General features: G+C 45.8%; 1 protein-coding gene and 1 long non-coding RNA gene across 5 annotated transcripts in view; both read left to right on the top strand.

Moving 5' to 3' along the window:
* The window catches only part of UPF2 (UPF2 regulator of nonsense mediated mRNA decay), a 72,480-nt gene extending 59,849 nt beyond the window's left edge, over positions 1 to 12,631 (top strand). For 3 of the 4 annotated variants that reach the window (XM_064443036.1, XM_064443028.1, XM_064443047.1), the window contains exons 21-22: positions 3,387 to 3,507; positions 11,343 to 12,631. In XM_064443036.1, coding sequence (XP_064299106.1) covers positions 3,387 to 3,507; positions 11,343 to 11,352 — 131 coding nt within the window. In that variant the 3' untranslated portion in view covers positions 11,353 to 12,631. Of the gene's footprint in view, positions 1 to 3,386; positions 3,512 to 11,342 lie in introns of those variants that run through there. The other variant, XM_064443054.1, reaches the window with a different exon arrangement.
* A 1,807-nt stretch (positions 12,632 to 14,438) lies between these two features.
* LOC135311963 (uncharacterized) lies at positions 14,439 to 19,951 on the top strand. The gene is made up of 3 exons (XR_010371548.1): positions 14,439 to 14,910; positions 15,953 to 16,755; positions 17,037 to 19,951. It is a non-coding gene; the product is annotated as an uncharacterized LOC135311963 (long non-coding RNA).
* The last annotated feature ends 4,797 nt before the right edge of the window (positions 19,952 to 24,748 follow it).

The raw sequence follows: 24,748 nt of genomic DNA, 5'->3' as shown, positions 1-24,748 counted from the left end.
CACTTGCTCTTGTTGATTTCATGAGGTTCCCCTGGGCCCAGCTCTCCAGCCTGTCCAGGTCTCGTTGGATGGCAGCACAGCCTTCTGGTGTATCAGCCGCTCCTCCCAGCTTGGTATCATCAGTGACCTTGCTGAGGTTACGCTCTGTCCCTTTGTCCACGTCATTGATGAATATGTTGAACAAGACTGGCCCCAGCACAGACCCCTGGGGAACACCACTAGTTATGGGCCTCCAACCAGACCCTGCTCCATTGATCACAACCCTCTGAGCTCTGCCATTCAGCCATTCTCTGTCCACCTCACTGTCCTCTCATCTAACCCACACTTCCTAAGCTTACCTGGGAGGATGCTATGGGAGACAGTGTTGGATGCCTTACTGAATTGAGATAGACCACGTGTTCTGCTCTTCCTTCATCGACCCAGCCAGTCACACCATCATAGAAGGCTCCCTGGTCAAACATGATCTCCCTGTGGTGAATCCATGTTGACTACCTCTGATAACCTTCTTTTCTTCTGCATGCCTGGAGGTTACGTCCAGAATGAACTGTTCCATCATCTTTCCAGGGATGGAGGTGAGGCCGACTGGCCTATAGTTTCCTTCTTGCCCTTTTGGAAGACTGCAGTGACATTGGGTACCCTCCAGTTCTTGGGCACCTCTCCTGTCCTCCACTACCTTTCAAAGATGATGGAGAGTGGCTCAGCAAGAGCATCCACTAGCTCCCTCAGCACTCATGTGTGCATCCCATTGGGGCCCATGGATTTGTGTGGATCCAGTTTGCCTAAATGATCTCTAGCCCCATCTTCCTCAAGAAAGGGGAAGTCGTTTCTCCAGATTTTCTCTCTTACCTCTCGGGGCTGGGATGCCTGAGGGCCAGCCGTAGCAGTGAAGTCTGAAGCAAAGCGGGCATTCAGTAACTCGGCCTTCCCTGCATCCTGGCTCACCAAGGTCTCCACCTTGCTCAGCAGTGGGCCCATAGTTTCCCCAGTCTTTCTTTTACTACTGATGTATTTGATAAAGCCCTTCTTGTTATCCTTGACATTCCTTGCCAGACTGAGTTGCAAGCGGGCCTTGGCCTTCCTCGTTACATCTCTGCATACCCTGACAGCATTCCTATATTCATCCCAAGTGGCCAGTCCCTTTTTGCATGTACTGTAAACCTCCTTCTTGCATTTGAGTTTTTCTAGAAACTCTCTGCTCATCTATGCGGGTCTCCTGGGTCTTTGCTTGACGACTTCCTCCTAGGCATGCACCAATCTTGAGCTTGGAGGAAGTGGTCATTGAATACTGACCAGCCCTCTTGGACCCCCCTGCCTTCTAGAGCTCTAACACATGGGATTCCTCTAAGCAGGTCTTTGAAGAGGCCAAAGTCTACCACGCAGGATCCTGAACTCCACCATCTCATGGTCACTGCAGCCAAGGCTACGCCCAACTCTTACATCCTCAGCCAGCCCTTCCTTGTTCTTTAGTATAGTGTCCAGCAGCACCTCGTTGGCTCCTCCACCACCTGTGTTAAAAAGTTGTTCTCGATGCTCTGCAGGGACTTCCTGGATTATGCGCGCCTCGCCCTGTTGCTTTTCCAGCAAATATCAGGGTGGTTCAAGTCCCCCATGAGAACCAGGGCATGCAATTGTGAGGCTACTTCCAGCTGTCTGTAGAAGGCTTCATCGACTTCCTGAGCAGGTGGCCTGTAGCAAATGCCCATGACAGTGTCACCCATATCTGTCTTCCCCTTGATTTTTCCCATAAGCTCTTGACTCCTTCTTCCTCCACCCCTAGGCAGAGCTCCATACATTCTAGTTGCTCCCTCACATGAAGAGCAACTCCCCCACCTCACCTTGCTGGCCTGTCTTTCCTAAGAAGCCTGTAGCCATCCATGACCACGTTCCAGTCATGTGACCTATCCCACCATGTCTCTGTAATTGCAATCAGGTCGTGGCCTTGCGACCACACACAGATCTCAAGTTCCTCCTGTTTACTCCCCATGCTGTGTGGATTGGTGTACAGGCATTTCAGAGAGGTAACTGAGCACACAGGTTTCCCGGGAGGGGTGCATGAGGACCCACTAGAGCCATGCACACCCTTGAGGTGGTTGGTCTTCTGATTGTTTTCTTATGAGGCAGCTAAGGCACCTTTGTCACTGCTCGGGTTGGCCTGGCTTATTCCCCCGCTGGATGTGATGGCACTAGCATTGCCCCTTTGGATTGGGAAATCATTCGTAGCTTTTCAAAGATTTGGTGGATAACTTACAAAATGCATGCAAAGCTTTTAGTAAATGGTGGGAGGATCTCATTAGTCTCAGGTTTTGCCCCATGCAAGTCATTGTGAGAGTAGTGTTTGTTTCTAGCAGGTGATGGGTATGGGTCTTCAATGAGATTACCAGAGATTAGAGAATCAGACAGAGCAGACTTTCAAACATAATCAGTTTAACAGCTTATTCCACTTTTCCCATTCATTTTATTCCATCTGTCTGTTTGCTGAGCAATGTAGATTCTTGCACAGGTGGACTGTCAGAAATACTTCCCATTAGATGCACTAACATGGGTGGAGGCTATGTGGAGGTTCCTGTGATGTATTTGTAATTATGTTGGGTGCTTAATAACTGTTAATTTAGCCTGGTAAAGAGCCATTTTTAAAAAATGAATTGGAATTTTAGAAACGAAGTTTTACCAAATGCCAAAACACAATACTTAACTACCTTAAACTGCCCCAGAGTTGGATGTCCAGGGCTAAACTGGGTAGTGTAGGCTTATTTCTGCAGTCACCTATTTCTTCTCACTGGTAATAAAGTGAAAAACTCCATCCATGAGACAGCTGGTGTAATGTAGGTCAGCTGAGTCACCCTCTTCAGGTGCCTGTCCTCTCTGTAAAAGGATCCTATTATGGCTAGCTTAGGCTTAAATACCTGACTTCTCAGTGCCTAATTTTAGGACAGGTTTCTTGCTGAGACTTTAATTGGCAGCAACATTGTCCAATTGTTGCTATTTCAGGGTAGTTTAATGTTGTGGCTTCTCATACTGCTGGGAAGCTTTGTCCCTGATCGTTGATAAAGAAAGTGTTGGCTGGTATGTTTAGAAAGGAAAGGTCACAGCCCTTTCTTAAGCACCTGTGATGAAAACCGTTTCTGGCAGTTCCTTCTGGAAGAACATCTGGAAATTCAGGTTCCTATTATGGAGTAGCTTGGATTTGTCAAAGCTGTCTATGCAATGTAGTAACTTTTAAAAAATTAGTTGGTGTGGAATAACTGGAGGAGGGTTAGCCCTACAGTATAGCAAAGTAAATAAGATGTCTTTTTTTACTACATGGCAGTGAAATGTGCTTGTGTAAATTCTTTTTTTAAAAGATGCATAGGAAAATGTATTTAACTTTTTTCTGTACAAAATTACAGAAATGTTGCAGTCTCTGGCCCAGCGTCCAGCTCCAGCCAATACTAATCGTGAACGGCGGCCTCGTTACCAGCATCCGAAGGGAGCACCTAATGCAGATCTAATCTTTAAAACTGGTGGGAGGTAGGACAATCTTCTTTTAAATGTGGTAATTCTGGTTCTAGGCAAGTAATTACCTTCATAATTGAAACAGATAATGATCTCTGTAGTGTAAGCGCATTTGTTAGTTGCTTCCATTCTGAAGCATTCTGTTTAAAATACTGAGCAGTGCTTTGTGCTTCTAACGCAGGTCTGTAAACATGTCCTTGACAGAGGTTTAGAAACCAGAGGATTAGTTGTGAAATGGCTGGTAGAATCTGAGCCTATTTTTGTAGGGGAAAAGATGTAAGCCTGCTTTCTCAGCGAGAGGGGGAAGAGATTTTTGAGAATCTAGAGAAATTCCTATTGTGCTTTTTCAATTTGGTGAATTTGAGACCTATACCTCTGTATTTGAAGCCCTGAATGGAAAGTAAATATAGTAAAGGTGGGAAGGGGGGCGGAGAAGCTTTGATTCGTGGTGTGCAGGAGCATACCAAAACCAGTATTAACATGAAGAGTCATCCCAGATTGCCTAATAGTCATTCTAAAGCTGTAATACATCTCAGTGTGTCTTTTCTCACTCAGAGTAAGCTTGCGAATAAACCATTAAATTAACCCTGCAGCACAAATTTGAATAGACAGAGTTTCAGGTGGAACACAGACTGCTTTCATGTTTCTCGTTTGTGAGTTAATTTTGGATGAGGATAGGTAGGAGCAGCAACTGGGAAGGGAGAGTTTACCTACTAATGGGTCTCTCTTTGTAAACTACAAATAAGTTAATGTAATGTGCTACTCCTGTGTTACAGTAACATCGCCAACTGCTTTCCGGAACATTTTTATAGTAATTTTAAAACTTTCTGATAATTGCTGACTCCAGCGAGACCCTATACAGATACTGCTTGTACAAAAAAACCCCATCTTTTTTGGAAGCAGACTGCAATTTAAAAGAAATGTTTTTTAAAAAATTAACGGATGTAACTCGATAAAATGAGCAGTGCTGTCTGTTTAGCTTTTCCGTACCACTGTGGCCTAATACTGTTGTAGAAATACAAAGTATTCAGTTACACCGAATTGCTCTGATACTTGTAGGTGTTCCATAAAGAGCTGCCCAGTCTTCTCTTCTTTCGGGCATCTTTCCCAAATGCCTTGCAACCTGTATGAGGAGCACACTGCAGTTATTCTTTAAATACAGCAGCGAGACCAGTAAATGTGATATTTGCAGGTTTTTTTAAACGCAGTTCTTTTGAAAGCTTTTTATTTTCAAATGTTTAGGAAAAACGTGATTTGGGACTTCACTATAAACTAGGTCAGATGTTGTCCAGCAAATGAGTACTGTTTGCATGTTCAAATAGCTGTGCCGTGCTCTTGCAATTCTGATGTAGTTTTGTATTAAGTAATTTACTCTTTGTTCCTTTTAATCTGTAAGCTCAGTAGAGCAGGGACCAGGAAGTTTGTTTTAGCAGGCATATTTTATTTGTTGTATAGTGCAATGCTCAGGCTTTGCAGTCATGCATCAGTTGAGCCATCTTAGCCTGTTTTAAGGGAATCTTACTTTTTGTAACCCCAACTGAAAGAGGTTTAAGCAGAGACTTATTTATTGGAGACTTCACTGGTGGCTTACCACTTATGGTATAGATTGTCACCTACATTTTTTAGAGCTTCTGATTTTTAGATTATACTGAAGATCATCTTCTGACTTTGAAGGGTGAGCTGCAGCCTCTGCCCAGGCTACCCTCATGTTTTAGTTAAGAAGTTATCCCACGGCCTCTGAGGGCCCTGGAGTATCTTCCTATTTGCTGAAAGCAAATAGTAACTGAGCTACTAATTTTAATACCTGTTTGGAGAAATCTTCACTTTCCTATGTGATAGAACCAATTTGTATAATTACAGATATTATCACTTAGATGAGTGAGTTGTGTTGTGTTGTCTCTCCTTTGTATTGAAGATGATTGATATGTTACTTTCTTATAATAGTAACTTTCTTTAAGGTATGGCTCTTTTTATTTTAAATTTCCTGAGGTTAGGGATAATCAGAGCGAGTAAATCTCCTGGTTGATTCTGCTGTAACGTACAGCCTGACAGGTTCTGATAGCTAAGGCTGGGACGAGGAGTGTCTTGCATTTCAGATAGTGTTTAGAGAAATTGATTTGGTGTTTTTACCTTTACTTTTGTGTTGCTAAATATGTCCTAAGCACCGTGTTTCAAACATCTTTCAGGAAGTTAAATCCAAATGTTCATATCATAATGGATGATTCAAAACTTAATGAAGGCAGCGCTGGGTTCTCTCCTTTGTTTTTGACCTGAACGACTGGGTCTAGCTTTGCAATTAGCCCTGCTGTCAGAGCAGGGTTTGGACTAGAGGATCTCCAGAGGGTCCTTGGAACCTAAATTTTTCTGTGATTCTGTTTTGGTCTAGCAGAGTGCTAAACCAGAACAGAACCAAAAAACCCAAACCCACCCATAAATGTGTCACCTCCTTTGCCGGTGATAAACTTCCAGTAAATGGAAGAGTGAATTAGTGGCTGTGGCTATACAGCATGCATTTTGTTTAAAAAAAAAAAACAACAAAAAACAAGAGAGAAATGTGTTGCAGTGTTTATTTATTATCTGTTAATGTCCTTTTTCTGTATTGAGTTAAATGCAGTGAGATTGACAGGCTTTGTCAGATTTCTTACAATTCAGTGTGTACAAAATGCTGGATCGAAAACTGGAGTTTATTGCTGTTTATTTGTAACTGCCTGCGTGTATAGCCTCAGGTTTTAAGGCCTGCTAATCCTGCAAGGAGGTGATTCTTTTTGGGACTCGTACATTTAAGGCTGACTGGCCTTAAAGATAACTTACTGTGACTCCACTGAATGTATGGCTCCTTGGTTTGCTTCAGCAGAACTGGGAAGGCAACAGTTTTCACCCTTGCTTCCAGTTCTGTAGCATTTGTGTATTAAGAGGACTTTGGCTATTGAGCTATTAAACTGATACCTTCAGGAAACACAAAAGTTGCAAAAGTGGTGTGGTTTTTTTTCAGTGACGGGATTATTATGAAAAAACTCTTTTACAGTTCTGGAGAACAGCCTTTCACTTCAAAAAAGTGTTCTTCCTCTGTTTAAAGAGGACTGAGATCCATTAAATGGCTTGCTTACAAAGTGAAATGTGAATAACCACGTTTTCTGAAATCTGTTTAAAAACATTTATTACCAAGACAGAAAAAAGAATTGCAGCAAGAAATTTGACTATGGAGAAGCAAGTCTTACCAGGGAGGTTTTTAACTTGTTAAACCTCTCCTGATTAAAAGCAGTAACCTCAAACCTCCCTGCTGTTCTGAAAGTATAGTAAGGAAAGAGGACCTGTCTGTGGCAAAAGGCCCATTGGGATGCCGACAAAAGGTGACAAACTAAGTCGTCTTCAAGTTAATTGGTAATTTCAGGTCCCCTATTTGCATCTGACTCTTACTCTCTTTAACCCATTTAATAAAGAAAAATGAAGCATAATGGTAATAACAGGATGCTGGGATTTTATTAGCTAAATATTCTCACAATGAGTATTTCATTAATGCTGAAAAATCAAAGTATAGATAATAAGGAAAAATGTGAATTTAACATGATTTCCTGTTTCAGCTACTGGACAAACATGCTTCATACCTCACCCGCTATGTAGTTGATGTATTGACCAATATTATATTTTGAAGCTTTGAATTCACTTATTGACATATACCAGAAGTCTTGGGCAGCCTAAATCCAATTTTTCTGTTAGCCGCTGTGTAGCTGACCGTCATAGACTGTCATGGTCTCAAACTGGCCAAACTCTTGGGTGTTGGCCTGGCACTGGCTTGAGCTGACAAATCTGCCCCCTGGTACCTCACGCTGCTTTTGAAATCTTTAGGTGTCATTTCCAATGATCTCTTCTATTCTTCTCCAGGGGAAAAAAAAAACCAAACAAACAAACAAAAAAAAAAGGTTATCACTTCAGTCATATTTTGCTCTTGCTTCAGGAATTTTTATGATGATATGGCTCCCATCTTCACATTCTAGATACCATAAAAACTAAAAAATTCAGTGGTCTATTTAATTGTGTGCCAGCTCAGCTCACCTTATTCTGTGCCACCTTTTCCACCAGTATTTTAATCTTGATCTTTTCTCAGTTGTCATTCTTGATCCTGTCCTACATTCTTTTCCCTAATACATACACGTGCTAGTGTAGCTTTCCATGAAAGCCATTCAGACTCAGCAGAGAAACTCAGCCTCCCTTTTCAGCTGTTTTAGGGAAGGAAAGCCCAGGGTAGGAGCTTGAAGGAGGGGTTTCCAAATCCTGCAGCTTTTTTTTGGTAGGGTGCACTGGAATTGAAGAGAAAAGAATAAGGAAAGCGAGGTTCCCAGGCTTTTGTCGTGGCAATGTGGTGCTTCTTGGCTCTGCAAATGTAGGTGTGAGTCTAACCCGTAGAGCAAAGGTGAAGAGACCTGATCACAGTTACGGCTTAGAGGGAAAGGAAGGCAAGATTTTATTAGCATACTCATTTATAAAGACTCTTTATTTAAAACAAGTTGTTTCAATATAAATAAATAAAAATTATAAACCAAACAAAAAACCCCCGCAGCTTTGTGGCCTCCTGGAAACTACCTACCAGTCCTCAGAACGCCTTCCTTAAGAGCCCACTTTGCATACTATGATTTTGAATTGATTTTGTCAGAGTATTATATTTCTGTTGAACAGATGAGAATATAAAATAATTTGCACAAATTAAGATTCTCTTACTTAGGTGAGTCTAGTTTTTGTGGATTATTTGAATCTGTGATGTTTACAGTGTGGAAGTTGATAATTCAGATTTGTTCGGAAACGACCAGGGCACCTTAGTATTTTATTAGTCTAGAAACACACACACTGAAATATTATTGTCTAGAGAATATATTCTTGCACAGCCTAATGGATAACAGCTATTTAAAATCCAGTGCTATGTTTTTTCAATACCAAATGGCTAAGTTTTAACGTTCTACAGAATGTCATTACCAGTTTTGCTATTGAGAACTTCGTCACGCCAGCAGCAGTTATGTTTAGAATGAGTCGAAACACCTTTGCATTTGTTGAAATTTCTCTCCAGCCCATATTAAGGTACAAATGTCTGTAATCTCTGTTACCGCATTCCTTACTGTGGAATCAAGTCACAGTCTGATATGTGAGCGCGCACACACGCTCTCGTGTGGAAGGCAAGTGATGATGTTCTGGCCAGTTCCATAGATCTGTGAGACAGGAAAGAACCTGACTCTGCCACGAGAGGTACTTGAATTTAAGTTCGCCAGGACCTAAGTTAGTACTCTCCAGTATTTTTCCTGCCAGCACATAGGAACACGTATGTACTGTTTATTCTCAAAGGCCAGTTTTGCGGGAGGACAGCACAAAGCAAAGGTCCTTCTCTCTAAGGTATCCCTGCTGTCCCTGCAGGCAGCAGTTCAGAGCAGGAGTCGGGACTTCAGAGGCTGTTTTCCTCTAAGGACTGCCCTCCCCCCTTAAAGCTCATGCATCTGAAAGCAAGAAAATGCGTTCAGCAGAGTAAGGCACAAAAAGAACTGTTCATGAAAGAGTGGTATGTTTAAAAGAGAAAAATATATTTCAGGTGTTCACTGTTGTTTCATTTCCTTGCTCTTGGCTAATGTGATTAGGGGAGAGAGGGAAGAGAGAGCACCAAAGCTGAGATCAGTCATGAAAAGCAAAGCAGCAAGTGAGGTTTGGAGGAGAAGGGAAGGTGCCTGAAATTTGTGAATACATATTTAACTTCAGAAATATGTGAAATATTGTGGGTTGGTGCAGGACATGAAGAGATCAGGGAGAAGCGTGCAACTTCTCAAAGATCTCACACATTAAGAAACAACAAGGATTTTTTTGTCATCTTCTGATGTCAATGATGTGCAAAAAGGACTTGATTTCATAAGTCATGTGTATTCTCCTGGGCGCATTTCAACTTAAGCCATAGTGTTGTCTTGCTGACTTGAATTCTGCCAACGTCACATGTGCAGTGGGCTTGTGATTATTCCCTAGCCCGTACTGTGGTGCAGCGTTTCCCTGCCTCTTCACAAGTTCTGGTTTTCTGCTCCAGCCACGATTGGGTAAAAGCATATCTGTGTCTTTATCACATGGAGTAGTTATGTGATATTTAGGCAGTATTAATACTTAAGCAGTGGTGTGGAAAAGATGACTGTAAGATTTTTATACAAATTAACAACTGTTGGTAGCAGGGAAGGGAGGTGGGGAGAGTAGGGTGCAAAAAATCGATTCATTGTACACGTACAGTTCAAGATGTCTTTAATTACAGCTGCGTACAAAGGCTGACCTTGCCAAGTGCAGGTTTGGATCAAGTTTATTAATTTGGAGAGAAATGTCATGTGAAATACCTGGGTTTGGAAAAACTGCTACTAAGGTTTTTACCAGCAGCATCTGGTCCTAAGCTATTGAAACACTGCGCGCTCTGCCTTACCTGCCGCCGGCACACCGTGGCAGCTGCTGCTCTGGCTGGGGGATGTTTGTACGAAGTTAGATACACGCAGCTAGTCCTAGCCTTTCTCCTTCCCTCCCCGTCACCGGTATAATTATTTTCCTAAAGGGAGCATAATTATTTTTCTAAAGCACGATTCTGCAGTTCATTGGCGTTTGAAGTTTCTTCTCAGCTGTAACATTCTGCAAGTGAAGTCTCATTCAACTAAATGTATTAAAATTAAAGTTCCTTTCTTCTGCAACCACGTGGCTGATGTTCCTGGTAATGAGTGCGCCACGAAGAATGGGGCTATTGCAGTATGTAACACTAAAAGATGGTTAAAGCCAAGTAACAGAGGCAGTACTGCAGTGAGTTCTAGTGATGCATCAGCTCAGCACTTCCTGACAAAAATATATGGTGTGTTTAACTAAAATACACAAATGCTGGATCACAAAACAAAGCAGTACGTAAGAACACAGAATTACTGTGAAAGCTTTATCTGTTACAAGAAATGCAGAAGTTACTGTGTCTGGTTTAACGTACTGATAACATTTTTCTTGGAAGGTTTTCAATAAAAACTAAGTTTAGATTAAATTACTGTTCAACAAATGCTTGAGGTTTATGCACTAATGTAAAGAAACACACTGTTTTGTTTACATGGTAAATGACTTGGTTGTGTAGCCCTGCAGCTTTCTGGTAATTGTACACGTCTCATTTTTACTTTGCTTTGCACTACTAAATTTTAATTTGCAGCCTAGAAACGTGCTGAAAACCAGCCCGGAGACGGTCACTGACCCTTGTGCTGAAGGCAGTGATACTCCGGGAGCTGCCAGACTCCTCTGGTCTTGTTGAATCACATGCCTGCAAATTGATGTAATTTTTCAGTGCATGTTTATGTTCTTAAGAGAATTAAATGTGACTTTTGTGGGCAGGGACATGTTTTTCATGAGCAAGGGATGACTGAAGATCTTAATACAACTGTTGACTCGCTAAAAATGCTCTAAACAATTATTTGACTCTAGAAAGTCCTCTAACATTTCTGCAGTACTTCTGAACATCAAGAAACTGCATAGAAAGATGAATACTATTTAAATACCTTGTTTTTCAACAAACTCATAAATCAACTGTGCACTTCAGTAGTTCAGCATCTCGTCTGGGAGGATACGGCAGCTATTTCTGAACAACTTCAGACCCATCTGCTGAAACTGTGTAGGCGACTGTTTTTTTGTGGTAAAAGTTACCTGCCTTCTTTTGTCTGATGTTATCTTTTGAGAAATTTGTGTGGATGACAGAAATAAGTAACTTTAACATGTAGAGGCTAAAAGAATGTCAAAATCGCCAGCAGTCAGTTCGCCAGTTGCTAACCCGTAGAGTGTTGGATATCTCATGTTAAACTATTTATTTTTTTCCTTTCTTTTCTTAGGAGACGTTGATCCAGCAGCAAGTGTCATTTCATTAGGTCCTGTATCTCTGATGTTGTGGATAGCGGAGTCCTCCAGCGATTAAACGAGAGCAGTGGACACATCTCAGCATGTCAGTCTAGAGCATTCAGAATCGAAACCTGGGACAGGCTGGGGCCGTGGGGCAGAAACAACAGCCTCCCCTCTTCCCCCCCCAACCCCACACAGAACAGGGGAAGCTTCCAAAAAAAAAAAAAAAGAAAAAAAAACACCAAACAAACAAAAAAGCTTTTTGTTATGGGAACCGTGCTGAGGGTTAATTTTCTCCTAAGAACAGAAGCAAACGAATGAGATGGTTACCTTGACGAGGGAGCAGCTCAGTGAAGACGGAGATCAACCTGAAATTCAGCTGGATTACACTGGAACGGAAAAGGTCTTTGACAGCTCAGTATATGGAGGAGCAAAGTTCTAAACTCGATGCCAGTTACATTATCTCCAAATCGAGCACTTTGTGTTGGAAGGATATTCTTTGGGGGCTGCAAATCTACAGTAGAGCAAAGAGTGAAATCTAAGGGAAAACCCTGACAAGTAGGATAACTTCTTCTCAAACGCTCCTCAGCGTGGAAGTCTTTGGTTAAGGAATAGCCTTTTGCTCCAGATGAGCAAGAAGGAGGGGGTGGGGAGCGGGGAGGGGTGAAAAACTCCAGAGCCAAGGAGGTAAAATGTCTGTTAAGGTTTAAAATGGAATGTGAAGTTGATTAACACACAGGGTGTTGACTCGTACTGCTTGGAACAGCCTGACACCAGCCTAAGGACAGGGATATAGTTGAGCCCATTGTATGTATCATTGAAAACCAAAATGTGCCAGTCAGCAAAACAGGAGGATGTCAAGGAGTGGATCCAAATATTTTGTTGATCTTCATGGGCTGATAAGCCTCTGTGTCTATTGAAACAAAAAATGTTTAAAAAAAAAAAAAAAAGATTTAAGTCTGGAAACAAGTAGAATTTATTTTTTTTTTTCTAGGTAGAAATGAGGTTTCTTGGTCTGTTTCTGACAATCTGTTATTTATTAGCATAGTTTTTTGTTTGCTTTCAGGTAGAAGTAGTTAATTGAGTTAAGGAGCTCATCTGTATGTTACTACTAATTCTTTTTTCTAGCTCTTTTAAAATCCTTTTTACCACTGTTTTTGGTTTCTGCATGTAGGAAGAGAGACTTATAAAATTGTAACATTTCATACAGAAATGCCGCCCGATCTTCACCAGCTTCAGAAATCTGACCTTTGCCAATGCTGCAATAAAGTGTTGTACTTTATTGGTGCCTGTCTCTTTACGCTGACTTTGTTCTTCCGCAGTGATGATTTGGAGAGTTTGTGGCCCATTGTGGGGCTGTAGCTCGGGCAGCGCTTCATGCGAGCAACGTAAAAATCGTGGCGTTTTACCAAAGCAGGAGCATTCCTGCCCCAGAAAACATCCTTGAAGCGCGCTTAGTAAACGCAAGGTTTTCTTGCTGTTTGGTGGGGAGTTGACAACCTTGGTTTCTCATTCACATAGCGTAAGCTGTCACGGTGGCTCTGGAAGAAGCGACTTCAACGCCACCTCATCCACAGCAGCTCCCTGTTGCCCCCTTGGTGTTGTCCGGAGCCGGGGCTTGTGCAGCCGCGTGTTGAACCCAGCCAGAAAACTGGCCTGAGTTAAACCAAGCAACAGTGCTTTGGAGAGAATGATTTGAGATCTTTACAATATACCTAATTAAAGTTGTGTTCTTTAATCACAGGATCAAACATGGGGAGTGGAGAAGCAGCAAGCGCAGCTTTAGGCCTGCGGTAACGCGTGCTGTAACAGCGCTCAGGGCTGGAGAAGCGCTGGAATCATTAGAGCGCGTTTTCCCCGAGGACCTGGCCGGGCAGGCCCGTGGCGGACAACTGCCAGTTTGCAGAGCGTGGCTTGAAGTTGTAACGCCACATGTAGATGCCTTTCTCTAGATCTCTGCCAGATCTCACTGAGTGAGGAGGCAAGTACCCTGACTGTGCGCGGGCCCCCAAACCCTGCCGCTTCAAAACCACCTCCAGGTGTGGCTTCTGTGCTCAGGGAAGGTACTTCCATGCCCTGGGCGTGGGTGGCGCATGTGCCCATTGAGGAGGAGTATGTCGGAGGAAGGCCAGGTATTTGTTGAGAGACCTGGGTTTGTTCAGCCTGGAGAAGACTGAGGGGGGATCTCATCAGTGCTTATAAATACCTGAAGGGCGGGTGTCAGGGGGATGGGGCCAGGCTCTTTTCAGTGGTGCCCAACGCCAGGGCAAGGGGCAACGGGCACAAGGTGGAACACGGGAAGTTCCCCCTGAACATGAGGCCAAACCCCTTTGCTGTGCGGGTGCCAGAGCAGTGGCACAGGCTGCCCAGAGAGGGTGTGGGGTCCCTTCCCTGGAGACATTCACACCCCACCTGGACGCGGCCCTGTGCCCCTGCTCTGGGTGTGCCTGCTCACGCAGGGGGGTGGGATGAGAGGGTCTCCAGAGGTCCCTTCCAACCCCTGCCGTTTTGTGGTTTTGTTTTGAGTCTTGTGTGATTTTTACATACCAATGTTTTCCACACAAAATGTGAGGGTAGGTTTCTTAATCACCTTTGTAACTCTGAGCTCTTCCAGGAACGTCATCTACAGCAATATGACCGTTATCTGTTGGTCAAATCTAATTTCCTCTTCCCTGATGAAAAATGCTTACCAATTCCTAATAGCAAATTAAGCATCTAATTGTGGTTCAGACTAAAGTCAACTTCCTTTTTTTCAACGTGCTGCTTAGTTTCAAAGGCATTTAATTTATCCAAATTGAATAACTGCATAAAAATAAAACATGAATTCACATAACCTCTGTTTTGTATGTGTTGATCTAATGTCTTGGATGGAATTGGGATCAATGGAAATATCTTTATAAAACTATTTGCCAAAAATAGTTGGGGGTCAGCTGGAGCTTTCCCCAACTTCAGGCTGAAATCTAAAAATTCAGTGAAACTTTTTTGAAGTTTAATTTTAAAATAAACTCTTCCGAAGTTCTGCTGGATAAAATTCTCATGTTAAACATCAGTGCGAGTGAAGCCATCAGGGTTGAATGGGTACAGCGGAGTCGGGGGGAGTGCTTGGATCGTGTTTATTCTTTGCTTTTCCGTTGGCTGGCCCCGCAGCCTGGTGGTGTGGCCAGAGGCCGTCCTGCCGCTTGCGGAGCAGCTTTGCCACCTGATCCACGTGCCATTTGTTGCTTTGGGGATTGTGCGGCTTCCTTTCACTTGCCATTCGGAGAATGGTTTGTCTTCCTTTAAAGAATATTAAAATGGTCAGGCGAGCAGCCTGCTTTTGATACAGGCACAGGGGAGTTATGTCTAATATCATTGCTCCTCTCTTCCTACAGTGCAGTGACCCGCGGGTGCGACAGGTCTCTGGGGGAATCGTGCCAAATTCAGGCTGTGGCATCGCTGGTGGGAGAGGACGTTCCTCCGGGAACGTTACGCAAAGGGCTGCTCGTTGAAGGTGCTCTTGCAACAAGTATTTCGAAAGCAGCATTCCTGAACACACATGGAAGCAGTTAAATCTGGAAAAATGTACGTAGATGAAGGAGAAATTGTTTCATGTCCTTGATTGTGTAAAAAAATTTGTTATCTTATCGTCCTCTGGAAAGAATTTGGACTCGAGTCAGGCCCAGGCATTTGAAGTTGCATCTTTGCCGACGTGAGGCTCATTGAGCTGCCTTGCTGACAACCAGAAAATGTGTTGCAGGATTGCACTCAGCAGTTCTTTTGCCTCAGTTTTTGATGGTGATCTCTCTTCCCGCATCTCTCAAGCCTCTAAAACCCAAGGCAGGGACTGGGGGAGCAAAGTCCCTCCCATTGCAGGAGATCAGGTTTGTGACCACCTGAGGAACCTGAACATACACAAGGCCACGGGACCTGATGCGATGCACCCTGGGGCGGCCGAGGGCTGGAGCACCTCTCCTGTGAGGACAGGCTGAGGGCTGGGGTTGTTCAGCCTGGAGAACAGAAGGCTGCGGGGAGACCTTATTGTGGCCTCTCGGTATTTAAAGGAGGCTTATAGGAAAGATGGAGAGAGGGTTTCTACCAGGGCCTGTAGTGACAGGTCAAGGGGCAACATTTTAAAAATGAAAGAGGGTAGGTTTAGACTGGACATGTGGAAAAATTCTTCACTATGAGGGTGGTGAGACACTGGCACAGGCTGCCCAGAGAAGCTGTGGATGCCCCATCATTGGAAGTGTTCAAGGTCAGGTTGGACAGGGCTTTGAGCAACCTGGTCTAGTGGAAGATGTCCCTGCCCATGGCAGGGGTCAGACTAGATGATCTTCAAAGGTCCCTCCCAACCAAACCCTTCTCTGATTCCATGATTTATGGCACATCCCTTGAAAGCCTGTTTGAGCTGAGGTGCTGTATTAGCCTTTCATACTTGTTCTAGTTTTATTAACTTCCCAAGCCTCAGAGAAATAAGTCATTCTGCTGTTCGTGTTATAGAGATAAAAATACATGCCAACAGATCAACGCACATCCGTAGCGGCACACACACGTAATTTTATATATATAATGGCTGGGAAGCCACCTCCGTATTGTGGTGACAATTTGGCCTGATTTGCTCCAGTTTTCAGGTTGTTGTCGTTTGCCCTTCCCGCTGAAGCAGTGATCGTGTGCTTGGCAGGGCAGCACGGACACGGAGGGGTTACCACGTTCGGCCCTGGCGGTTTGCTGATGCAGCCTTCTCTTCACACGGGAACGCGTTTGGCTTAAGTAAATGCGGTGCCGTTGAAAAGCGCTGACTTGGAGGAATAACCCCAGACGGGCGTCACGGGCCGGCAGCGCCGCTTCTCCCAGCCCGTGCATCGGCACCGGCTCAGAACGGCTGCGCCCGAGGGCGAGCGATCGATGCTCCGACGCTGCCGGGAGCGGCGGCGGCAGCACTGGGGGGGCACCGCGCCCCCGAGCACGGGCGCTGAGCCGCCCCCGGCTACGCGCTTGTCACCGAAACGGTCGTTGGGCCATAGAGAAATGAAAATGCGAGTAAGCAAACTTGCTAATTACTATTGTCCACAAGAAGTGGCGCTGTAGTGTTAAGACCACATACCCTAGTCAGGTGAGTGAATATTTTCAAAATAAATACAATAATAATAGTAATAATAATAATACCATAAGGCTGCTGTTGGCCCCTGATAAATATATTATTATTTTCCTTTTTTTCCCCCCCTTCTTTTGAGCTTTGTAACGCATTTTTTCCATGCTGAGGTTTCTCCTCGGCCACGCGCCATTCTGTCCCGCTGAAGATGCTCGTCCGAGACAACACTTCGCTGTCTCTCCTCAGAACTTGACTATAAATAGGCTTTTTCCAACCACTCCTAAGGAGATCCAAGCCTACTGGCAGTAGGAAACTATCTGGGCAAGAATCAAACAGTGAGTAAATGTCAAAACATTTACTTGTATTGTTTGAGTTATAAACTTTGCTTTTAAGTTATTATTGTCGGGGTACGACTGTGCTATTAAAACACTTACGTGTTTATGATCACTGTTAGAAGAACAAACTGTTGTTCAAAAGACTCCTTCCTTCCTTCCTTCCTCCTTCCATTACCTGGGTCCATGCCATCAGGCAAATAAAAAACGGTTGAGGCACTAAAAAAGGAGGAAGAAATATAGACTTTGCTGACGTTTATTTGTTCTTTGACATTTACCTGCAGGAAAAAGTCTTGGTCGTGCATGGGATGAAGGGGAGTGACCTTTTCTGCTGGAAACAAGTAGTGGTTGACAGCCCAAGAGCTTCAGAACTTTGTTTTATTTACCCCTTCATTGGGTTTTTTTCCTTTTTTTGCAATTTTTGGTGGCACCTCTGGGTTGCCGTGGTAAGGACACTCCCGCCACACTCGCATTAATGCGTTTCACAGCCCTAATGCTCGCGAGTGGGCCCTGGGGAGCCATCTCGGGGGCTGGTGACGCTCTTCTCCGCCGAAGGTACCGTGCAGCTCTGGCGTCGGTGGCGTGATGAGAAAGCCAGCGGTGGGTCTGTGTTTTGGGTCGTGTGGTTGTGATAGGAACATGGCTGCACGTTCTGCTCCGTCCGTTTGATGTAACTTACTGAAATTTTGGGAAAAATACTATCTTTGAGTTTATCTACGTGATGTGAAACCCTTAGGGCTACCTTTGTCCCCAAGAATCACCACCACTGGCCTGCTCTTGATAACTTACCCAATACTTTAAGACTGGTTCCATCACTCAGCTCTATTCACAGAAAATACTTGTAGCCAGTTGTTCTTTTGCCACCGGACCCCCTGTTTTTGGGGCACCTTGTCCTAATGGGCTGTCGCGTTGCTGCGGGGCCACGTGCTGTTCCAGCGTGCTGATCACCTGAATGCGTTTGTATCACTCCCCTTCCAGGCACTACTGCAGGGCGCGATCTTTGCATCTAAGAAGCTGCATTGCTAAACCTGCCAGCGCTGCCTGGGCCCAGGCAAGCTCCGTCTCACCTGACGGCGGCTCGGCCGGCCCCGCTCCTCTATCGGTGTCAGCATCCTGCAGTGATACGGGTGAGGAGCCTCATTTCAGGGTAGACTGAGCTTGTAGGGGTTTGTAGCTCATGTCTATGTTTCAGACTGCAAATTTCCCTCCCAGACACTGGAATTTGAGCTCTATGTGCATGAGGAGCCTCTCCCCCGTGTACTGCTCTTCCTCAAAATAGGACTTTGTGGAACAAATTACAATGCAGAAAGCTGCATGGAAGCACCACCAAAGGTGGTGTGACCAGTCAGGGAGTGATGCTGTGAAGAGCGACGTGTTGTGTCCTGCTGCTTCCACTAAAAAAAAGAAGCCCCTTAGTACCTATAAAGCCTTGTATAGATCCAAAATTGCTCAGATGCTACTTCTTGCCTCTAACGGGTGCCTGAGTGTGGAATCATGGAATCATAGAATCATTAAGGTAGGAAAAGACCTGTAAGATCATCAAGTCCAACCACCAGCCCAACACTCCCAGGCCTCCTAAACCATGCCCTGAAGTGCCACGTCTACATGGCTTTTGAACACCCCCAGGGATGGTGGCTCCACCACCTCTCTGGGCAGCCTGTGCCAATGCCTGACCACTCTTGCAGTGAAGATGTTTTTCCTAATATCCCATGTAAACCTCCCCTGATGCAGCTTGAGGCCGTTTCGTCTCGCCTTATTATTAGTAACTTGGGAGAAGAGACCAACCCCCACCTCACCACAACCTCCCTTCGGGCAGTTGCAGAGAGCGATGAGGGCTCCCCTCAGCCTCCTCTTCTCCAGGCTAACCCCGCCCCCCAGCTCCCTCAGCTGCCCCCCAGCACACTTGTTCTCCAGACCCTGCCCCAGCTCCGTTGCCCTTCTCTGGACGCGCTCCAGCACCTCGATGTCAGCCAAGATGTCTACACAGTGTGCGAGGCATCAAAGTCCTGCTACAGCTGGTGGAGATCGGAGCAGTGAAGCCTCAGCAGCTACGAGGTGTCTCCTTCAGGGTGAGTTCAGCCACTGCCGAGGCGCAACGGGTGAGATCTCCCTTGTGGCCGTGGGAGCTGGGCGTCCTGTGTGTGCATAGCCACGGAAATTCAGGTGCCTTTGTCTGGAGCTGAACGCTGCAGGTGCCTGAGGTGTTACCCAGGGTGTCTGTGTGGGACTGGCAGGTGGGACTGGCAGGGGTCTGGGGTAGATCTGCCGTCCTCCTCCAGTGGTTGCAGAGGCTCAGACAGGGTATGCAAGGGTGTGAAACATCTCTAAATCATGTGAGCAAACAAACAGGGTTGCTCTGACTGCAGTCAGCCTGCTGCGGGAGAACAAACACTGAAAGAGTGTTAGTGAGAGACTTAATTGGGGTGGCATTAGCCATTAGTCAGCTCTGCCTCCCCTGCAACCAAGGAAAGCCCATGTAAATACAGGAGTTGGGGATACCCAAGAGGCCTGCTCAGGACTGCCGTTTTCCACTTGCTGCTCCTACCTTCTAGGGCTTGTAGCCACCAATCAGCCCCTTAAAAGCCTCTTCTCTGTAATTTGGTTAAATCAAATTTTTAAAGCCCCATTTTGGAGATAGATATTATTTTCTGAGCCATCGGCTTACTTCTTGGGTAGCTCCTGGGTGAAAACAGCCATGCCGTGAAGAAGCAGCGACTGCCCAACTGCGACCACCTCTCCTGAGCCAGAGGGTGCCCCAAGGGAGCTGGTTTCGGAAACCCTTCCCCACCAGCGGGGCCAGGACGTCACACGCGGACACACTGCACCTGCCTGGCCTGGGGACGTCCTTGCAGGGGAAAGGACTGCTGGAAGCCCCCGCCAGCTGTTGAGGGAAGCCCACATGTGCTCTACAAGGGAGAGCTGTTCCTGGCCGCAGAGCTACCCTGCATCTCAGTGTCACTGCCCAGCTGAGCCGGCTGTCCTTGCTGTGCCAGTATCCAGTTTTTGAAATTATATATATTATATATATGTATATGGACACACCTTTCTCTCTCTCGTATATCTGTTCATAGTAAGCTAAAGATCAGATGTTCTCTCCTGGGAAGCAAGACTTGAATGCTTCAGGCTTTCATAACCCACCTGAAGAGATGTTCAGGGTCTCTGTTGTATTAATCCAGTAAACGGTTATTAAATTGGTATAAGTTGCTGGAAGTTGCGTGCCTGCAGTGATGGAAATGAAGCCCAAGACTGAAGTGGCGAGAAGAATCTCAGAGGCGGCATTGGCTTTTTTTTATCTCTGCTCTGAGACGCTTTTCCCGTGGTGATGGGGCTCTGGCTTCCTCCTCAGGCTCGCGGCAGGACGAGCCCTCTCCTGGGAGGAAAACCCAGCGGTCAGGCTGCTTCTCGCTGGGAATTCAGCCGAGCTGTTCCAGGAAGACGCCGGTTCCTCATCCCTCCTGCAGCAGGCTTTCCTTTCCAGTGGAAAGATGGATCCAACAGCAGGACTTAGACAAACTCTTCCCTTTTTATTCTAATGCCAGAGAGGCATAATTGTTTGTGGTTTATTAGTCAGGTTGGTCCCAAGTCCCACGCCTTGTGAAACAAAGGGTTTATTACTAGCTGTGAGTCTTACCTAATGTAAAATCAAACCAGCTGCTGGTTCAGAGGAAGCATTGCCGTTGCCTGCAGGGTGACATGCCGCAGAGGAAACTCTCCACTCTCGGCGTAGCTGGCCCAGAGCTCAGGGGTTTGTTACAGGACGTAGCAGGAACCGCCACGCTGGGCATGCAGTGCCCATTTCCTGGGCTTGAGCGTGCTGGAAAACTCATGCCATAAATAAAAATTAAACCTAATCAGACAAACTAAATCCATTTAGGAAGGCAGGAAATGTCCCACAGTAATGAAGTTTGTTTGTGGCATGAAGGTTGAAGACCCTGTTGATCCTCTGCCCTCGTGCTGGCTTGTGTGGCAGAAATGGAAACATGTTGACAACTATTTGCTAGTAGAAGTTTAAATATGAAGCAATAAGCCCCCTCCTGCCATGACAGCTTGTACACATGCTTTTCCTTCTGGTGTCACTTCCACCCTCTGAGCGTCAGTATGAGGGGTAGCTTCTTGTCGTTAACCATGAACAACTCACTCATTGCACACCTGAGTCTAGGCTTCCAGGCTGTTGGTTCTTCTCCAGAGCTGGCAAGCAAAGCTCCCGAAGCGGTAGGTGTGGTGGTGGGAGAGGAAGGGTGAGTCAGGATTAGTGCATAAGCCTGGGAACGGGAAGGTCAAGCTCATCTCTGCCCCTTTCTTTCTTGGTTTAACAGCACTGCCCTCACTTCCCAGTTGGGAAACACAGGTCTTGCCCTTCCTTGCAGGGATGGATAAGCAGGCAGAGAGCAGATAAAATAGTACAGAATTTTCTGATGCTTACAATAACAAAAGCCCAAAGAGTAAAGAGCTTCCGTTGAAATTATGGGAAAAAACCACATCATCAATGGTTGATAGTGAAGTTGACCTCCCAAAACCTCTGAGGAAATGAGTGATCCCATTGTAACAGGGATCTCTGGGGCTGAATCAGAGAGGGACGTGACCGGCCACTGGCAGCGGCAAGAGCAGAGCGCTGCGAGAGCTGCCATTGAGCACCAGTGTGTGCTGTGCACGGCCAGAGCCAGGGTCTCCAGGGCCCTGTGCAGCTCCGTGCTGGTGTTCCCAGCTCATGAAGGATGCTGGGCCCCTACCACGCAGCTGCAGGGGACTCAGGCTCCGAGTCGCTCCTGCACTGAACAAGCCACAGCTCAAAAAGATGGGACCAGCCCTAGGGTCTGTGCTGGGCTTTGCCAGGGAGGGCAGTGATGCTGGGCTGGGCGCTTACTGGGAGGGCCTGGATGCGAGCTCGGTGGGGATGCTGTGCCCGGTGCAGCTACTGCAAGCGAGAGACCTCAGGCAGCAGCTTGGCAGAGCCCATGGCTGGCTACAGCCCAGGGACAGGGAGAACGTTCAGTGGCACAGGCTTTGCAAATTGGAGCTGCACCCCAATTCAGTGCTTAAGTAAAGGATTTTATTTGTTTTCTTTTAAATTCAAACCTTCAACAAATGCACTGGTCTTTATCAAGTTTTTTTTATTTAGGAAAGTACTTTTTTTTAAATGCTGGGAGGGGGTGAGGGGGTGAGGAAGCCCAAACCCTTGGGCTTTGTTTGTCGCTCAGGTGAGGACACAGTAACAGCTGCATTTCTCTGTGATACAGAGACACTCATCTGAGAAGAAAATAATGGTCCCAGGAGAACAGTGCCACAGCAGCTTTGGGGAACTGCTCAGAATTAGTTTGCAATTCCTGGGGATCTGTGAAAATTCATTAATGCTCAGGGGCAGGCTCAAAGACTGGCCAACAAAAGAGAAAGGGAAGGTGAGTTACCCCTTCAAGCCTGCCAGCTCGGTTCTCTACAGTTCCTCATGCCTGTTCTAAAGTTACTGAAGCCACTTCTGGTTTTCTTTACTTCACCAGTTGCAAGTAGGAGGCGGTAATTATGACCCAGCAGCAAAATGCAAAGGCTGAGAAGTAAGGGCTAGCTTATTAACAAAAATAATCTTTCCTCGCAGGTCCCCTGAGGTAAGAACACATCTGACCCGTCAGTGAAGTAGCTGGGGATGCACCTACGACTTTTCAAGGAAGGCATTTCCTCATCTGGGAGGGGTCACCTTGCATGGGAAGAGAAAGCCTGGTTGTGAGGGGGAAAAAAAGACCAAACAAAACACATGCAAGAGAAGGGTGTGTTCCCTTGGAAAGGTTTGGCTCCATCCAGTCTAAGGACCCTCCTTACCTCAGGGGAAAAGATATTTATAGTTTGGGAGTTAACACCGTGATGAAGATTCCACTGCTTTTGCCTCTACATGGCACAGGGATTATCTGAAAGCAAGACCCTGTACAAGTGGAGGGTTTCATGAAAGTGAGGGATTAAAGGCTTCTTCTCGTCCAAGACCTACATCTAAGTGAGCATCCCTATCTGCATACACTTCTGTTTTAAAATCACCTTGCTAAACTCTATTACTAGCACTGGTATCTGAACTCACGCTGGTACAGCTTGTTCTGGTGAGTTAACAGGAATAAGGGTGGGACAAAATTATGCACAGAACAGGTATCTACCTAATATAACTCACTCCCGAGCTAGCGGCCAAGCAGTGCTGAGTGAACGGCTCGGGATGGCAGAACTGCCTCGAGGCCACACTCCTCTCTTGCTGGGTCAACAGCCATGCCGCTGCCTTCCTGCTCTGCAGCCCTTCCTCCCCTGGCTCTGCCGTCATCGCTACAGTCATGTAACCTCTTACCACAGGCCCCGAGGTACCACCCAAACCATCCTCTGCGGAACTGCTGTCAACATAGCTGTGGCCAGTGCTATTCCAGCAGGGATGTAAGCTCATAACTCCACCGAAGTAGTAAAAGTACACTGGTAAATAAACCCAAACCAACTTGGTGTCAGCTTTTTCAACCAAAAGAAAGGTTAGAGGGTAACGTTTAGAGGTAAGTGTGTTTAAGGGAAACAGACTTTCAAGGTTTTCCTCTCACTTCACATTCACACACCCCCCCACCCCCCCCAGCATTCAGTGCTGAGCTATGAAAGACAAACAACTTGCATAGGGTCCAAGTCACCAAAAACAAGTTAGTTGGAGCTGTGGGTGCTGCAGGGGCACAGGAGACCCCTGAAAACTGACCCATCAAGACTTGGCTTTGTAGCTGCCTCCAGAGCAACCCCACACCACTGCTTTTGAGGTGCACTATCCTGGGCTCCCGCTCTGCCAGGAATAATGACCACCATCTAGCCAAAGAACGGGTTCTGTAATTCTTACTTCGGTAGCTTCAGTTACAAAGTAATTTAAGTTCATTCAGAAGCGCTGTAAACTACAGTCCTGTTTGTGCCTCCAGCAGTACAGAAAATCAGCCCCAGTCACTGGGCTAAAACTATCATCTACCTTTAGCATCATGCCTTCTCTGATCAGTTATGGGTGATGCTTTCTGAAGCTGTTTATTTTCAAGCAAGAAGCCAAATTAATTTCTCTGTGTGTATATATATATTTAACATATCTTTTATATATATATATATATAAAAGAAGCACAGAAGGAGTCAACACATCAAAAGCTTATTCCCACAGCTGCAGTCACTCGAAAGGCTGACAGCAACTGGGCAGCGGTGTGAGGTTTTACCCTACAGCGAAGGTGAGGCACTGCAGCGTGGCTGAAGTTTCATTACAGGTTGAGCCAAGTTAAATTCTCTCACACTGGCTCCAGGCTGGAGCTGGACACAGTTACAAGAGGCCCCGTGCCCTGTCCTGGCTGAGATGTGGCCCCAGGCCCTGAGGCAGCCCTGGAAAGCTTGGGGACAGGCTGTCAGACCTGCTGATGCCTTTTGGCTACCATCAACATCCCACCCCAGGGATAAAAAAAAACCAGTAGCTCATGCAAATGGGAGTTAATTTTCTCCTAGAGTGATCTCCATTGTATCTTTCATGATACATGATATTTGGACAAATACTCAACACCACCTGTATATTAAAAAAAAACCCAAACATTTTCATAACAGTATAATTGTTTCAGGGGTTCCTCCCTGGTACAAGCTGGGGTGGCAGCACCACCCTCCAGCCTCCCACTCCAGGCAGCCTGCACAAAGAACTAGGGGCTGAAGCCAGCCCTTACCCTAGGGAGTCTGAGCGAAAAGCAGCCTCACTCCTGAACATCTGTTCTGCGGGTTTTGTCATTGTCATTTAGTCAACGTTCATTAGTTTTGGCTCTAAACCATTCACTGCTTGAAGTGGGACGAGTCTCAGCGCAAGATGATTTAGCCACCACCTCAGCTATGCAGCATTTCATTAGGCAACCTTCATTTCTATACTGAGCAGAAGTTAACACTAGCAACGCACGCCAGAGTCGGCGGTAGCCCTCGGTTGGCAGTATCGTAGCAGTCTTGATGTGTAAGTATCCAAACAAAAGACAGGTAGGCAGAACACACATGC

The sequence above is a fragment of the Phalacrocorax carbo genome, chromosome 1 (assembly GCF_963921805.1).
Source record: "Phalacrocorax carbo chromosome 1, bPhaCar2.1, whole genome shotgun sequence".
Taxonomy (NCBI): domain Eukaryota; kingdom Metazoa; phylum Chordata; class Aves; order Suliformes; family Phalacrocoracidae; genus Phalacrocorax; species Phalacrocorax carbo.
Note: the sequence above shows the minus strand (reverse complement) of the source record. Positions and strands in the feature narration are given on the sequence as shown.